At 39.8% G+C, this 18,263-nt stretch overlaps 2 protein-coding genes across 2 annotated transcripts in view; one reads left to right on the top strand and one right to left on the bottom strand.

Annotated features, from left to right (window-relative positions):
• CTNNA1 (catenin alpha 1) overlaps nt 1-18,263 on the bottom strand; it is a 169,697-nt gene that overhangs the window by 44,034 nt on the left and 107,400 nt on the right. Inside the window, exons 8-9 of the mRNA XM_024752286.1 lie at nt 3,319-3,399; nt 1,996-2,148 (exon numbers count right to left, since the gene is read on the bottom strand). Of these exons, the coding sequence (XP_024608054.1) occupies nt 1,996-2,148; nt 3,319-3,399 (234 nt within the window). The remainder of the gene's footprint in view (nt 1-1,995; nt 2,149-3,318; nt 3,400-18,263) is intronic.
• Nucleotides 12,019-15,053, top strand: LRRTM2 (leucine rich repeat transmembrane neuronal 2). Its single transcript, XM_024752287.1, has 2 exons — nt 12,019-12,439; nt 12,794-15,053. Exons 1-2 carry the CDS (start codon nt 12,436-12,438, stop codon nt 14,338-14,340), a joined length of 1,551 nt encoding a protein of 516 aa, XP_024608055.1. The 5' UTR covers nt 12,019-12,435; the 3' UTR covers nt 14,341-15,053.

Below are 18,263 nucleotides of genomic sequence, written 5' to 3'. Positions count from 1 at the left end.
CAGAATGATACTACAAGGCCTTTGGTTATGCATCAAGCAATGAAAAGCCATGTGTCATTTAATACACATATATTATGTGTGTGGGACGATGTGGGTGGAGGGCATGGAGAGGGGAGAGAGGGGAGAAAGGAGTCAGAAGTCAGTTGTGACAGGGAATATCAAAATTAAACATTAAGGGGCCCTTGGTTAGTTCAGAATGAAATAAGAAGTATAAGCATGGACAAAGTTCCTGGAGCAGGTCTCCAAACCCACCAGGTCCATCTAGTGCTTCTTACTGGCCATAAGGCTGTCCACTACACCAGTAAGCTTGAGTGGCACAGCCCTCATTGTGGGAGGAATGCAAGTTACTTAACCTCTCTAAGCCTGTTTCCTTATCTGAGAATGTGGAAAGTACATTGTATTTGCATATACATGGTACACAGCAGGTGCTCAACAAGTGTCAGTTTTGTTGGATGGAGAGGCTGAGGACTATACAGCAGGTCCTTATAAAGGGCCCTCCAGCTGTAAAACAGAAAAGGGCTGCCCTGTGAGGTTCAGCCTGCCATACTCTTTCAGATACCCTTTCCAATGCCTTTGCCATTACTGCTACCTGTTACCCAAGGCCATGGACTGGCAGTGTCCTTGCTTCCTGCCTCACAGGCACGCTGTCTAAGATGTAGGCTACTTACAGGAGGTTGGCTTCCTGAAGACAATCTTTGTGAAGACAATCTGTACATTTGAAGGTTACACCTCATGCAGTCATATGACTACTGTGAAAAGATTATGCTTAATGGAGACACAAAATTCAAGTCTTCTAACCAAATGCCAGAATCAGTAACTTGAATAGCAGACTGACCTACGTATTTTGCACATAATTAATTCAGGTGAGAATAACGATTAATGTTCAAAGAAAACTAGATTTAAAATTAGTAACACATTTAATGTGATAACTGATGTTTTCCTTAGAATATTTTTATGGTACTAACCTGGCCTAATGTCACTATAAATCCAAACGTACAAGAAACACATTTTACATAAAAGGCCCATTTTCTGTTCTTACATAATAACCAACTTACCAAATGGTCTACGGAATATCTCTTCCAAATATTAGATGTTTTACATTAGGGTTACAAAATTAAATAAGTTGGGTATATGATTACAGTGTGTCAAATTTTTGAAATAAAGTAATAATGAAATCAATTAAACAGTAACATAATTTCAGTAATCAAAAGGTAGGAGGCAAGCCTAACTTTTCTGGAAATTAAATAGCAACTCACTCTTTCTTCTTATAGCCAAAAAAACCAACCACTAACATACAGATATCTACTGTTCAAACATTATCTAATTAGCAGCACATTAGGGCTCAGTTTCTTCAATTTTTTTGGCTGTGCCATGTGACCTGGCTTGTGGGACCTTAGTTCCCCAACCAGGGATTGAACTCACGCCCTCGGCAGTGAAAGTGCAGTCTTAACCACTGGACCACCTGGGAATTCCCAATTTCTACAATTTTAAAACAAGATGATGGAGCTCAGTCTGTGTCTCAGGCAAAGGGTTGAGCACTTGACATACATCATCTCTTTGAGATCTCAAAATAATCCCTAGATAGGCAACATTAGTATCTTCATTTTGTAGTAAGAAATGGGAATTCAGAGGGGTTCAGTAATTTGCCAGGATGCAAGCCCAGGCAGTATGACTCCTGAGCTCCAGCTTCTAGCCACTACTTTCTACAGTGTCTTCTGAGTTTAAGCATGTCATGATCTATTTTATTTGCATTAACACCAAGTGGAGATGTTAAGTTTCCCGGATAAAGACTACCTATATCTAATTATGTATGTAATTAATGTACACTGACCAAAATGGTAGTTTTGGATAGATGTTAATAATGAAAGACTTTCATCTTACACATATTGTACATTAGATGAGCCCCTAAATTTTTCCGCTGATTAAATACTGTGGTTAAAAATTACCACAGTCCACCAAGTTACACATAATTAATAAAACTGCTAATACACTTACCTCAATTAATTTGTTGGCATGTTCACGGAAAACTTGGGCATATTCTTTAACTTCTTTCTCATTTCCATTCTTTGCAGCTTCAATCAATACTAAAAGTGGAACGTTGGTTTCCAGAAATGAATCTGAAACATGGTCCATGACAGCTTTGCGGAGCTAATAATTAAATTGTAAAAATTTGATTTTATTTCTACCAAGAAGCTAGATTGCTTTTTTTTCTCTTGCACTTTTAAATCTAATGGAAGCTCTTGACAGTTTGGCTGCACTTATATGAGGACCCCTCATGTAAGCCATGCAGTTATATAATCTGCAACACAGGAAACACAATTGTGGAGATAACAGCTTATACTACAGTTACAGCATTTCAGCAACAGAATCTCAGCTTTCAAAATAAAATCCTTTTTTTCTTAGGAATTACAAAACAAAAGCTTGTATCTTAAAGGAATAATAAAAAACTGAACAGAAAACAGCTCTAGATTGAATTGGCACAAAGCCTTGAAATATATATATAATTAGCCTAATTGGCTAAATAAAACTGAGAAGGGAGAAAAAAAGCACTTTCTGGTTTATCTGAACAGGGTGAGCACTCTATGAACCTTAAAATTGAAAGGTTATCTTTATAACCATTTGTGATACTACTTTACCAAAAGGAAGACGTATAGATACATTCCATCTTTAATTCTGCTTTATATCAGACATGAACAATAAAATGTTTCTCCACTAAGTCAGGAGATTGTTTGTATTACTATTACAACTTCTTTTTAAGTCTTAATACATTGTTTTACAAATTCAATCCAACTTTTTCTTAAAGACTAAAACTCAATTTAATTCCAAAATGTTAATGGGATTATTTAACATTAAATGAAGAGAAAGACCCTCTGTACTTACTAACTCAGAAAACTGATGGCTCCAAATACCTCTATATCCACCATATTTATACTAGAAACACATTTCCATCAAGGATCAAAATCAGAATGGGGCAAGTCAAATAAATAACTTCAATTCCTGTCTCTATTGTTTGTAAGTTAACATCACAAGATCCTGCAGGGTATTTTCACAGATCCCCAAGTCATTTTAAATTGATTTTCTTACCTGAACATCCTTTTCACACTAGAGCTAATTTATTCAGTCCATTCCAGTGGGACTGTATTATTCCAGGTCCCCAAGAGATTTTATTAGCCATTTAGAAGCTTATTAGCAAAAAACAAATAGAGATAGTCAGTTTTCTATGAAAATTCATCCGTTAACTCAAGAAAGAATATGTGCCCAGTATTTGACAACTAAAGTGAGAACTTGGGAAAGCAATCAACACTTCTTCCAGCTTACCTGCCTACGCAAGTCCCTGGTCTTCTTGGTCATTTTATCTATTGCAGAATTGAGTGCATCACTTCTTTCTTTACGTCCAGCCTGGAAAACAAGGAAAGAGATGCACATTGCAGTAATTTACAAGGAAATGTAATGATAGTCAATAACTAAGTTCAGATCACCATGGAAAAATCAATTTTTTAGCCCCAAGTTGGGACATACAGGTGGTTGGGGAGAGCACCGTGTGGCTTGGTTCATAAAAAGCTAATTTTACAACTCTTAGGGGCTCCATATTATTTCAGGATGGAAATTGAGGGGGTTCTGCCAAAATAAGAGAAGCCAAGAGGTGAGACTTTTGCTTAAAGTTCTGCTTGAAAAATTAAATTTATATTTTAATTCAAGGTTCAACATACAACTGTTGGTGGGAATGTAAACTGATACAGCCACTATGGAGAACAGTATGGAGGTTCCTTAAAAAACTAAAAATAGAACTACCATATGACCCAGCAATCCCACTACTGGGTATATACCCTTAGAAAACCATAATTCAAAAAGAGTCATGTACCAAAATGTTCATTGCAGCTCTATTTACAATAGCCCGGAGATGGAAACAACCTAGGCGCCCATCATCGGATGAATGGATAAAGAAGATGTGGCACATATACACAATGGAATATTACTCAGCCTTAAAAAGAAATGAAATTGAGCTATTTGTAATGAGATGGATAGACCTAGAGTCTGTCATACAGAGTGAAGTAAGTCAGAAAGAAAAAGACAAATACCGTATGCTAACACATATATATGGAATTTAAGGGAAAAAATGTCATGAAGAACCTAGGGGTAAGACAGGAATAAAGACGCAGACCTACTGGAGAACGGACTTGAGGATATGGGGAGGGGGAAGGGTGAGTTTTGACAGGGCGAGAGAGAGTCATGGACATATACACACTAACAAACGTAGTAAGGTAGATAGCTGGAGGGAAGCAGCCGCAAGGCACAGGGATATTAGCTCGGTGCTTTGTGACAGCCTGGAAGGGTGGGATGGGGAGAGTGGGAGGGAGAGAGACGCAAGAGGGAAGACATATGGGAACATATGTATATGTATAGCTGATTCACTTTGTTATAAAGCAGAAACTAACACACCATTGTAAAGCAATTATACCCCAATAAAGATGTTAAATAAATAAATAAATAAAATGAAACATCAATTTTAACACACACACACACAAAAAAAAACTGACACATTGATATGGTCCCTGTCAAATCTGGCCAGGGTCATATCCCTTACCTTTTCCTCCAACTGTACTGTCAGTAAAGTTAAGTAATATTAACTTACTTAACCCACTAATATTAATGGGTTTAAGGGAAAAAAAAACAGAGTCTCAACAAAAACTGAGAAAATATGAGCATTTCTACCTGTAGGAGTAAACGGTGATTTATTCATGGCCATCAGTCAGAAGACAGCTTGACAAGTATAATTAGTTACTGACAATCTCAAAGATCAAAATACCAGGATCTAAGGCAAAGGTGGCTAAAACTGAATTTAAAAAAAAAAAAAATCAAACTGACCTCATAATTAATGCTAAAATCACAAAAGTCTCAGTACATTTCTTAGATACTCAAGCACTCACTTTGAAGTAAACCTAGTAAAATTTGTCATTGTACCTAGCTACATTTTTGGGGGTGTTTCTAATAGATCATTTACTCCAGAAAACATCTGTTACCTGAAATCCAAAGGTTGGGTTCAATAACCTCATGAGAGCCTAATTCCCTGCAACGCCCTCAATTTGGGTAGAAGAATTTATAATACTTAGAAAGTTATATAAAAGCAAATCCTTGAACTTCACTTTTTTTTTTTTTTTGTGGTACGCGGGCCTCTCACTGCCGCGGCCTCTCCCGCCGTGGAGCACAGGCTCTGGACGCGCAGGCCCAGCGGCCATGGCCCACGGGCCCAGCCGCTCCGTGGCACGTGGGATCCTCCCAGACCGGGGCACGAACCCATGTCCCCTGCATCGGCAGGCAGACTCCCAACCACTGCGCCACCAGGGAAGCCCTAAACTTGACTTTTGAGGGAACTACATTCACACGGCAAAATTCACACAACATGAATCTGTTAATTCTTTGTCAAACTACCTTAAAAATCAATTTGTCTTTCTTGTTACTTTAGGAAATAGAGGCTTATGCCTCATTAATCAGTAGGGAGCAGTTCAGAAACAGTTACTTACTCAAGTTTTTAGGTTATACCAGACAGACCACTTTTTTTTTTTTTTTGCGGTACGCGGGCCTCTCACTGTTGTGGTCTCTCCCGTTGTGGAGCACAGGCTCCGGACGCGCAGGCTCAGCTGCCATGGCTCACGGGCCCAGCCGCTCCGCGGCATGTGGGATCTTCCCAGACCGGGGCACGAACCCGCGTCCCCTGCATCGGCAGGCAGGCTCTCAACCACTGCGCCACCAGGGAAGCCCCAAATACTTATTCTTTTTTTTTTTTTGCGGTACGCGGGCCTCTCACTGTTGTGGTCTCTCCCGTTGTGGAGCACAGGCTCCGGACGCGCAGGCTCAGCTGCCATGGCTCACGGGCCCAGCCGCTCCGCGGCATGTGGGATCTTCCCAGACCGGGGCACGAACCCGCGTCCCCTGCATCGGCAGGCGGACTCTCAACCACTGAGCCACCAGGGAAGCCCCAGACCACCTTTTAAATCAAAGCATCCCTTAAAAAAAAGAAAAAAAACCCCAGTCCAAATAGCAAGTTTACAGTTCCAATAATTTAAAATATAATAGGGATGAGTACACACACTTACAAACTTAATAATGAGCTTGATGAAAGTAGAAGGCTTGCTGATCTGTAAAACAAGATCTTACTTCTCTTTGAGATTAAGGCTGTTATGACTTTGTATTTCTAGTTTTGGCTAGGCCAAAGTAAATTTGCCCAATGAATCTTTAAAATAAGTGACTCTCGGTTCCCACCTAATTGAGAGACTCTATTCCACTAAGCAGAGAGACCACCTAGACTCACTCAATGTTGATATGTATGCCCCTGCTACACAGTGAAAAAAGGGCTTTCTAAGAAAAAGACATGGTATGTTTGGGGTTTCAACATAAAGCTTCTCCTCAACAAGTAAATATCAGCTGAATTGAGGAGAGGCAAAGGTTATTAGCTGGGACTGCCTCTAAGCAACACAGTTTTGGCTGAGACAGTGAAAGGGCTTTTAAAACCAATCTTTAAGAGAAGCATGAAGAAGCCATTCCACCTTCCTCCTGCGTGGACAGACTTCTATCTATTTAGACAATCTTTACTGAGCACTCTACATCCACTGGAGTAGGCAGGATTAGCCATATCCTTCTCTCAGAGGGTTTCTAATCTGAGATAAAATAATTCAGAGCAACCCCTAATTCAGCAAGACCCTGTATTGTGATGGGCTTGACAGAAGTTCGGAATGACATAACAGTGGGTCAGAACAGTAAGTAAAAGTCATACAGGAAATTACATTTAAGTTTGTAATTGATGTGTTTTTTTTTTTAAGTATTAAGAACGAGAATTTCCTGGAGGATTTTACCCATTTTGGTGGTGACCTCTGGGAGAACAAACTTTTGTTTTTCCTTCCAACGAGAAGGAAAAGATTCTCTGCCATTCATTAAAATTTAGTATATATAGCAAAGACCATAAAACCTTTAAAAAACGAATGACTAACTGGAAGAAATCTTTGTAAAATATTTCACAAACAAAATTAATTTCTTTAATAACAATGAGAAGCCCATGCACCACAACAAAGAGTAGCCCCTGCTCGTCACAATTAGCGAAAGCCTGTGCACAGCAACGAAGACCTAACACAGCCAAAAATAAATTTTTAAAAATTAAATCTTTAGGGCTTCCCTGGTGGCGCAGTGGTTGAGAGTCCGCCTGCCGATGCAGGGGACACGGGTTCGTGCCCCGGTCCGGGAAGATCCCACATGCTGCGGAGCTGGAGCCGTGGCCGCTGAGCCTGCGCATCTGGAGCCTGTGCTCCTCAACGGGAGAGGCCACAACAGTGAGAGGCCCGTGTACCGCCAAAAAAAAAAAAAAAATCTTTGTGGTCTAAATGTACCTCTGCTCAAACTTCTATGGAAAATCTTCCTTTACCTAAGGTGCATCACTCCAAAATTTACTGCTGAATTTTCTAGCCCTGGGCACAGAACACAATGCTAGCACAACAGAATTAGGCTGTCACATGATCCTAGTTCTGCCACCCCACCAATACCAACAATTGCCAAAAAGCACATGCCTCCAAAACCAAACTTTGTAAGTCACAGCACCAAAAGGGACACAGCTCATCATCATTGGTGTAACCATCACTCCTTCCTACTCCTTTCTCGGTCATGTTTAATAAAGATAACAAAAGAACTTAAAAATCACAATTAATGGAGGGCAAGGACGAGGTCAAAAATAGGGATTCTGTAGGCTTGATGTGGACAGTCTACTTCTTACAGGGCTTTTGAAAGGAAAGATCCCAGCAATAGAGATACTTATTTACACTCAACAGTGGTCCCCTGTGATTTCACCAAAACTCTAAGAGCCTAGAATTTTAAATGTTCTCAGATCCTCTGGCTCTACCTGGGATAAATCAACTACTCTTTAGCCCATCTCTAACATGACAGATTGGTAAGTCCGTCAGTCCTTACATATTCTGTCTGCCTCTGTCAGATAAGTTCTGGTTCTTGGGAGGATAACAAACTGTTTAGTGCCAAACCCCAGTAACTTTTAAAGAGTAAATCAAAAATTTTAAAGAACAGTCAGACTTCCCTGGTGGTGCAGTGGTTTAAGAATCCACCTGCCAATGCAGGGAACACGGGTTCGAGCCCTGGTCCGAGAAGATCCCACATGCTGCAGAGCAACTAAGCCCGCGTGCCACAACTAACTGAGCCTGCACTCTAGGCCCGTGAGCCACAACTACTGAGTCCACACGCCACAACTACTGAAGCCCGTGAGCCTAGAGCCCGTGCTCCGCAACAAGAGAAGCCACCACAAGGAGAAGCCCGTGCACTGCAACGAAGAGTAGCCCCCGTTTGCCCCAACTAGAGAAAGCCCGCACACAGCAATGAAGATACAACACAGTAAGTAAATAAATAAATAAATAAATAGTTTAAAAGAATAGTCCATCTTTGTCTCAAATACACACGTTTGAAAGCAGTGAACAACTCTAGGTTTTATCAGAATATTCTCCCATCCTCTTTCTTTCCCGCCTCCAAAAACAGGCTAGTAAAACCCATTCACTCTAATACAGGTATTGATACAATATAGGCCCAAGTATGTGGCTGCCAACTAAGAACCCTAAAAGGTTCTTAGGAGGGGATATACTCAGACCCACAAATCTTGGATCTCCACCCTAAAATGTCTATCACTTTTTGATAATCGTAAGGAGATCTCCAAGGTACGATGACCAAGACTGGAAGCAAAAAGGTTTATTTTAACATACTTCTCCAGAGCACCTCTGTGCTTCCCCACCACACCTCTGGGTGCTGGGGTATTAAAATTTTTGGAGTCGGGCATGATTAGTTAAGAAATATTTGACTCTTTAGCATAAAGCAAAATCCAGCTCCCTCTCTACCACAAATTAGAAGATTTCATGTGTATACCCATACATCTGCTTCTCCAGGTGGGGAAATATTTGTCCCTAATTAGCAATATATATTCAAAGCAAACTATCATGTAGAGTAATGCAGGTAACTACAACACCTAAGCCCTGCCACATGACTCATTTAATTTGCTTACAACCATTTACAGAGAGGACAGGCGGGCTAGATTTTACTTGTCCTTTGCCTTGTCACGAACAACTAAAACAGTGAAAATTGAAACAGATGATATGGAAAGTACCTTCCAGAGGTTGTACTGCCACTTTAAGTCAAAGGCATATGTATGCAGAATAAAGCTGTTGTAAAATGAAACCAAGAAAAAGTTTAATTCAGAAAGAACATGGGTTTTTTAGTCCTTTTAGCTAAAGAAAGATAAAGATCAAAAAATGATAAAAAATTCCATCAATAGGAACTATGGTACTTCAACCAATTTTAAGACAAACACCACATCTTTGATTTCACAGTCTAAACCTTTTGAACCCAAAGGGAGGGCAAGTGGGCAAGGTGGGCAAGATGGCTGGTGACCTAGATGGACTGTGCTCTCTGGGTACTGTGATATGGCAGGCATTACTGCCCACTTCTCCAGATGCATCAAAAAATAATTACTCCTGGTTGCACTGGTGCTCTTCTGTGCAATTTTCCTTGCCCACAAATCTGTTATAGCAGTATTGGGATAACGTAATTTAAGGGTTTTCCATTTGTTAGTATAAGAAGTAGACCAAGCAGACTACAGAGCAGAAAGGAACCAAGAGTTTAAGGGGAAGGAAATGCTCTTCCCTCTAAATTTTCACATACAACTCATTCCTAATCATGGTTGCTCTAATCCAATTGGTTCTAATGCTTTTCTCCACATGGAATTAAAGTTGTTACTTCAGGGAAGAATTTAATCCAGCTCCTCCTGCCTTGCAAAGGTTTTTTTTAATCAGAGGGTGGCTGAATTCAATAAGAGCATTTACAGTATCCCAAGGGCTTCTTTTCCTTAAAAAAAAAAAAAAAAAAAAAATTTTAACACCCTTGTCAGGCTCCCCTTGTTGGAAGTTTTGGGAGCAAGTTCCTATAGAACGGTCACTCTGAAACCTATGGTCACAGACCTGTAAGAATTTGATTAAACCTTATCCACAGAAAAATGCACAAGCAACAAAATTCTACAAGCCAATTATGGACCCAGGTTAAGAACTTCTAGTTTACAAGAGAGAAAGACTATGGAAAGGATCATGGTCAGTTGGGGGAGTGGCACCCTTGAAGTCTAAAACAGGACCTCTCCCTCCCTTCCTTAACCAGCAAGCAGGAATACAGTGGGAGTACTAGTTCCTGAGAATAAGGGGTTCCACTCATGGGTAACTTTGGCTTGGGTACGCTATCTTAGAACTGCACTGCCCACAGAGTCTTTCCTTCAGTCTTCTCCTTTCAGAGGTATCAGACATGCCCCATGGTTGTTAGACTCTACCAGACCTAAGTGTATTCCTGCTGTCTTCTCTCTCCCTTTGCACATCCCAGGCATTTTCCTCAATAAAATTCTTATACTTCTAATCCTACCTTGGGGTCTGCTTCTAGGAGGAGCCAAACTACACACGTGCAGCTGCTGCTGTCTCCACAGAGCCCTGAGGAAGGCACCTTGGAGTCTTCCAGTCCTCACTCTAGCACCACACTCCAACACAGAAACTAAACCCCTTGAGACAATAACTTCTTACACATGCCCAGTGTGATAAAGCCCCTGGAAGCCAACAGATTGATGATGTTCTGATTTCACAGACACAATGGGTAGTTTTCAGATTTTTGCCTTCAGGTCTGAGACAAGGCCTACTAAGGATAAGTGCCAATGATATGGGAGAAATGGCCTGGAAGGCCAAATCAATAATGTCAGATGTATAAAAGGCCTTACCTTTGTCAGGCCTGAAAATATGACCCTGACTCACAGTAGAAATATCTTTTACATTTATACAATAGTAAACACGGAGCTGTACAGTCATAACCAAATTCTGGAAAGTGATACCATTCGACAGGGAGAAGATGGTGTTAGGTCAAGTAAAAACAGCCAAAGCAAAAATCCTATTCCAGAGTATGAGTGACCTTTTGTATTCCCTAGAGAGATTTCAACAACAGTTAGTATAAGACTCAAAGTCAGTTCTTAAGTGTGCCAGTAGGCACTACTGAGTGTGCAAATGCTCTACTGTTTGAGGGTCACAATACCCCAATCCCAGAGCAGTAGAGGCTTTTAGCCGAAGAATTAGGTGAAATTCTGAGGTAAATACAAGGGACCATGTCAGAATCCAGCCATGCTATACCACTTGTCCTAAATCATTTCTGTTCCACTGTTAACATTCAGGGCATGCAATATTAAATGACTGTATCAACCTACCCTTTTCTCCTACTAAGACATCCAAAGATCAAATCAGCATTATTTTTCAATTAGCACTGTGATAAAACACTATTATATAAAATAAGACAGAGAAGGATAATCTTTTTAATTAGCTTTCTCCTGAAATTCTCAAAGAGCAAAATAACCAAATGCTTTGTTTTCCAACCTTTTTTTTTTTGCCCTTTATTCTTGGTTTATGATGTCAAAACTCTTAATGACAAAGAAGCAAAGCCCACTTAGCTAGTTTACCAACACATTTGAAGCAAATCATAGTCATACTTCTATGTTAACCAAGCATGACAGCAAGGTGATTGAGTAGCTTTCCAAACTACCAGAGCAGCAGGCACTTGCAGAGGCTGCAGTTAAATCAGCACTTCATAAATCGTGCAGGCTCCTGCCCATTTAGATCTCTCTATGCAGAATCGGCAGTCTAACACTGGCTCTCCCAAGCATTAAAAAATCATCACTCTGCTAACCCAACTCACTGTTCAGACGGGTCTTCTTGAATGCAGCCTTTATTACAACCTCACTGCTGCTTCCTACACTGAAGGAATACCATGTTTTTAAGTCAGGAGTTCTTCTTTCTCGCTTCATTATAATCAGGGGTCTTAACAACGACCCCGATACTGTTACAAAGCACACTGCTTTATAACAGTAAAGCTTCTGGAAAACCCAAACAAAAGACACGTCACCCGGTGACGTCAGCCTATATACAGTTCTGTGTGGTCGCAGCACATAAGCAAATCCATTCTTGTGCCGTTTCTCGGAAAAGCTTTTCAGTAAATGCACTCATGCTGCTCCAGGAGCTCTTCTCTGCAACAAGCCGCCCATCTGCCATCAACAAGTTAAGACCGAGAGAACTAACGGCTGCAGAAAGGAGAGGCTGAAGCTTTGATTAACCAGCTGAGCAGTTAGAGGAGGACGAAATTAATAACATATTCAAAACTGATTTAGGGGATCAGAGTGGTCACAGAAAATGAAACCAATGCTTTCGAGAGGAATATCCTAAGGAAAAAACAACTCACCCTGGTGGATTCAATTTTACTCGGAAAGCCTGGGACACAGAAAACAGGAAACTGGTCAAAGGCTCCCGCATGTTAGAGCCTTTTACAGACTCACTGCGTTGAGTCTGACAACCGAGACTGAATGCAGGCTCCAATGTGCTCAGAAGAATGGGTAAGTCCTTGTATTTATGTGTCTTGTACAGTCAGCAAAGAATCAACGCTTTTAAAATAATAAGCCACTGAATTCACATTTTATGAGGGAGATCACTGTCACATTTTTGGATTTTGAGGTTTAGGTAAAAACATATATTGCTGATGACAGGATGTGTTTTATCTTCTTTCTTAATGGTTTAAGTTTTGTTCTAGTCATACTAACAAGGTTAGTGTTTCTGCAGCAAATGAAAAATAAGTTATATGTAGTTAAATCTTTTGCCATAATGATATGTTGTTGTTGTTGTTTTAATAGCCCATACGCTCTGCTGAAAAATATCCTATCTTCTTGTCTTCCTTAAATTATATTCTGCAGGCTTACATTTCAAGTGGCCATTAGGGGCCCCTATGCTGGCAGCAATATATGCAATGAGTATGGTTTTAAAAATGCTGCCTGCCCTGGGTATGGCATGTCCACCCAAATGCCGCTGTGAGAAGCTGCTCTTCTACTGCGACTCTCAGGGCTTCCACTCAGTGCCAAACACCACAGACAAGGGCTCTCTGGGCCTGTCCCTGAGGCACAATCACATCACAGAGCTTGAAAGGGATCAATTTGCCAGCTTCAGTCAACTTACCTGGCTCCACTTAGACCATAATCAAATATCAACAGTAAAAGAAGATGCTTTTCAAGGACTATATAAACTTAAGGAATTAATCTTAAGTTCCAACAAAATATTTTATTTACCAAACACAACTTTTACCCAACTGATTAACCTGCAAAATTTGGACCTGTCTTTTAATCAGCTGTCATCTCTGCACCCAGAGCTCTTCTATGGCCTCCGGAAGCTACAGACCTTGCATTTACGGTCCAACTCCCTGCGGACTATCCCAGTACGCCTGTTCTGGGACTGTCGTAGTCTGGAGTTTCTGGATTTGAGCACAAACCGTTTGCGAAGTTTGGCTCGCAATGGATTTGCAGGATTAATCAAACTGAGAGAGCTTCACCTAGAGCACAACCAGCTGACGAAGATTAATTTTGCTCATTTCCTACGGCTTAGCAGTCTGCACACACTCTTCTTACAATGGAACAAAATTAGCAACTTGACATGTGGGATGGAGTGGACCTGGGGCACTTTAGAAAAGCTAGACCTGACTGGAAATGAAATAAAAGCCATCGACCCGACAGTGTTTGAAACGATGCCTAATCTTAAAATACTCCTCATGGATAACAACAAGTTAAACAGCCTTGATTCCAAGATCTTAAACTCCCTGAGATCCCTCACAACCGTTGGCCTCTCTGGCAATCTGTGGGAATGCAGCCCTCGAATATGTGCTTTGGCCTCCTGGCTGGGCAGTTTCCAAGGTCGGTGGGAGCATTCCATCCTATGCCACAGCCCCGACCACACCCAAGGAGAGGATATACTAGATGCAGTCCACGGATTTCAGCTCTGCTGGAATTTATCAACCACTGTCACCGCCATGGCTACAACTTATAAAGATCCAACCACTGAATATACAAAAAGAATAAGCTCATCAAGTTACCATGTGGGAGACAAAGAAATCCCAACTACTGCGGGCATAGCAGTTACTACTGAGGAACACTTTCCCGAACCAGACAATGCCATCTTCACTCAGCGGGTAATTACGGGAACAATGGCTTTATTGTTTTCTTTCTTTTTTATTATTTTTATAGTGTTCATCTCCAGGAAGTGCTGCCCTCCCACTTTAAGAAGAATTAGGCAGTGCTCAATGATTCAGAACCACAGGCAGCTCCGATCCCAAACACGGCTCCATATGTCAAACATGTCAGACCAAGGACCATATAATGAATATGAACCCACCCATGAAGGACCCTTCATCATCATTAATGGTTATGGACAGTGCAAGTGTCAGCAGCTGCCATACAAAGAATGTGAAGTATAATATCTACCCATCATCAAAAATCACATCAGATAAGTAACCTATTTTACATAGTAGGGGCTAAATACATATCTAATTTTTACCAATGGTGACATTAAGGCTAATTTTTCCAAACCAAGTGGAGACTTAGGTTTCTGACGTGTTGAAATGTTTTTAGTTTTTTTTAATGAAACCATATTTTCAGTGTTAAATGAAGCGATGCTCACATTAATTTGCACTCTTGCTGGAAAGGCTAAAAATGCTTAATTCAAAATAAGACATTTCATGTATGTAATTATACGCTATCGTGGGTAAACATTTACACTAAGGTCTCCATATGCTATTTTTTTTCTACTGAAAACAGTTTGGAAAGAAGCTACTGAGTAGAAAGAGATATGGATCAATACTTGTTTGATCATTGCTCTCTACCCCAAGTACCACAACTTGGCTTGCTGCTTAAAAGGAGACTTAACAAAGTTCTCTTGTATGATAATTTGGTATTTACTCAAACCTACTATTTACTGCCAGCGTGGGGAGTAGAATTTCACATATGCTGAAGACTGGTCAATATTAAACACTCTTCTTCCAGAGTTTTTACCTGGGTTAATAGATATTATCAAAGTCCATATCATGAAATCAGAACCCTTTATGTAATTCTAATATTCTTTAATATATTTAAACAATGAATCCAAGTGATTGTGAAAAGGTCTCATTACAATGAAATCAATACTAAATAATTACACTGACTTCGTTTCATATCTCTAGTTTGACTTATAATGGACACGTTGATTTTTGTGGCATTTAGATACTTACTTTAAACTAGTGTTAAATTATCACTTTACTAATTAGTTTACTAAATCCTATATATACATTTATATGTGAAAAAAGATTTAGAAATTATTTTGGAGAGAAAAGAGATAAACTGAGTCAATTTAGCAATCCTATGACCAGCTGCTCACTCTAGTTTGAAAGCACACACAAATACACTCTCTCTCCAGTCTCTCTCTTTCTCCCCCTGTCCTCCACCCCCCACCTCCATCTCTCCCTCAACTGCCAAGATCAAAGATGCCTTGACAAAGGGGTTTAAACCTCTTTCTTCTGCCTTTTCCTGATCTTCAAGCCTCAAAGAGCCAAATTAAAAATAACTGGCTAGCAACAGGCATAATACTGATTCTTGTTAGAATATATTTTAAAGGAACCTTGAAAAAATCACTTTATAAATATTATATGCTAAATTTTGACCTTTTAATGGATACCTATTCTTACTGTAAGAGCAGGTCCTTCTAAGTGAAGGGAACAACACATATCTGAGGCAAACCTTCTCATGGCAGAACACAATATATGCCTATGCAGCCACACAGTGGTAACTCGAAGGAGGTGAGGGGATGAAAGAGAAAGGCAGCATTTTGAAATATGACTCTTGCTGAAACAGGTTAGCAAAGTTAAAAGGTAGCCAAGCAAATGGGCAACTATACATGATCTGCATCAAACAGGGCAAGGCCCAGGGACCTGCAGCTGGAAAGGGGACGGGGGGAGGTTCTCTGGTATTAATATAAATGTTCAGTAATTAAAGAATGATAATGATGCCACACTTTTCGTGTAGAAAAGAGCCACAACTTTGTTTCTTCCATTATGATTTCTATGGAGAAACTATGACATATTTAGGATTTAGATGCAAGTTACCAATTGACACAGAATTTTTCCATAAATGAGGTTCCATGTATGTAGTAGCAAAAACCATGAAATTAGACTACTGACTTGATTTTAGAAGAATGAGCATTTTTACAACTGACATTTGCTGATGAGAAAAAAGGCATAAATTCTTAGAGAAGACCACTACCATTAAAAAAAGTTATCTTTTACTTAACATATCCTTCATTCAAGGCATATTTCTTCCCAGGACTGAATTGAAACATGTTAAGATTACAGTTTAATCCATGAGATTTAATACTAAGAGAGGGATGTCTACCTACATTTCAAATAAAATGTCTCAGTAAAAAGCAGACAAGATCACAAATTATGGTAAGAATGTGCTCTCTACAATTTTTAAGGTGGGTAGATTAGTTTGGCAAAGTCTCAGCCCATCTCAGCTGATCCTGAGCAGTGAGCATTTCACCTCTTGTTAAACCAGACACTAGGCCTGCCTGGGCAAGGACAGAAGCTGATTTTACAGCACAGAGCACGTCTCACAGCTTCCTTACAGAAGGGCTGGATCAGAAGTCCCATTACAAATGAGAGCTCCACAAGCTAAAATTTACCAACCCATTTATCAGGGTAACCATGGCCATTTGTCAGAGAACAAACTTTATCACAATACAACTGTGTCCTGGACACACAAGATTCCACTAGCCCTGGAGGATAGCAGAGTAGTTTCCATCATTTCAACCACAACCCAAAATTAATTGAAACTGTGAGCAGAAGGGTGAGAAATAGTGGCTGGGAGTCCCCACATTAACCCTAGAGATTACAGTTAGTGAAATGGACTGTCAATTGGCAAAATCCTTAATGTATATAGGAAAGAAAATTGGAAAAGCAAGCCATTTAGTAATTCAGGGGAACAGCATAGCCAAGGCCACCAAGGCATATTTTTCAGTTGAAAATTAACAGATTTTTTTTGGCCCTTCGGTTTTTGGGCAATGCTCTCTGAGAAAAGTGAATAACAGTGCCAAATAGCATTTTCCATTTCCATTTAAAGCACAAATTTTCCTTTTCAATTGCCTATAGAAGGCAGAATTTCTTTTAATTTTGGTCTATTTGTGTTTTGGTATCAGCACAGGTTTGAAGATGAGGCTGTTAGTCATATGTGCTCTCTTTACCAACTGGCTCGGGTGGAAGAGCATCACAACTACACTGCAGATCCTGGTAATATAATGTTAGGCCTTTTGTTTTTTGCTGTCGTTTTATCCTCTTCAATGCCCCCTCTCCCTTTTTTCACTTTCAAGATTAGAGGAAAATGACCACTTAAAAAACAGAAAAATAATTAAATCTCTCTGGAAAAAGCAAGCTAACAAAGGCTATGATACTGTACCCACCTAGTAACCAAGAGCTAGTTTGGAATCATTTATATTCATTTCTGTAGCTTGCCAGGGATTTCAATCACCTTTCTGAAATGAGAGTGAGCTGATAAATTTGCAAATCCATACACAACTCAGAGAATACCCTCTGCCAACATCAAACAGCAAAGATACTAATTTTTTAAGCCAAAAATCTGCACTAACACATGTAATTTCTTACTGTGCCTAAGTTAATTTCTGTACCAATTCATTGAATGGAATTGATTTTACTTTCCCACTCCACTAATTATTAAAATCCATCTGCTTATTCTAATGCTAGTCACCAAGAGCTAGACTCTTTCCAATAAAAATGAACCCTATGTAACACTAGGTCTTAATCCTAAAATTCAAAACAGGCGTATCATTTTCTTAAGGCATACTTCCTACGCAACTATGAGGGGGGAGCTATAAATGTCCCGTTCTCTCCAAAGTGTGGCTATCAGTATGAAATTTTGAAATATTATTTTTAGAAGATGACTTACATGGTCATTTTCCTAATAAAGCAATACAATGACAGACTCGTCTCAAAAATCTGTTTTGGGACATGCTTTTCAATATCTTATTGGTTAAATTGCTTCAACCAGAAAAAGACAGAAGACAAAAGTGATAAGGCCATCCACAGATAATTAAATATTTCTGTTCCTAACCTAGGGCGAACTCGTAGTACTTAAATAATTTAAGGCAAAAAACGAGTAGTAAATGACTGTTTAAGCTTTCATACTGCTATTGCAGACATTTGGAAATGTCTGCTACTCCTTCAATTAACCTATTCTTCCTTGGCAATTTTTTAAAAGCCTGATCTATGGAAGGTTTGATGAACATTCCTATCAATACTGAAACCGGAAACTGAAAGTACAGTCCAAACCTATTGTGTTCAATCACCCTAAGCCATCT

The sequence above is a fragment of the Neophocaena asiaeorientalis genome, unplaced genomic scaffold, assembly GCF_003031525.2.
Source record: "Neophocaena asiaeorientalis asiaeorientalis breed wild unplaced genomic scaffold, Neophocaena_asiaeorientalis_V1.1 scaffold204, whole genome shotgun sequence".
Taxonomy (NCBI): domain Eukaryota; kingdom Metazoa; phylum Chordata; class Mammalia; order Artiodactyla; family Phocoenidae; genus Neophocaena; species Neophocaena asiaeorientalis.
The sequence above is the reverse complement of the archived record's forward strand: the minus strand, read 5'-3'. Positions and strand labels throughout refer to the sequence as shown.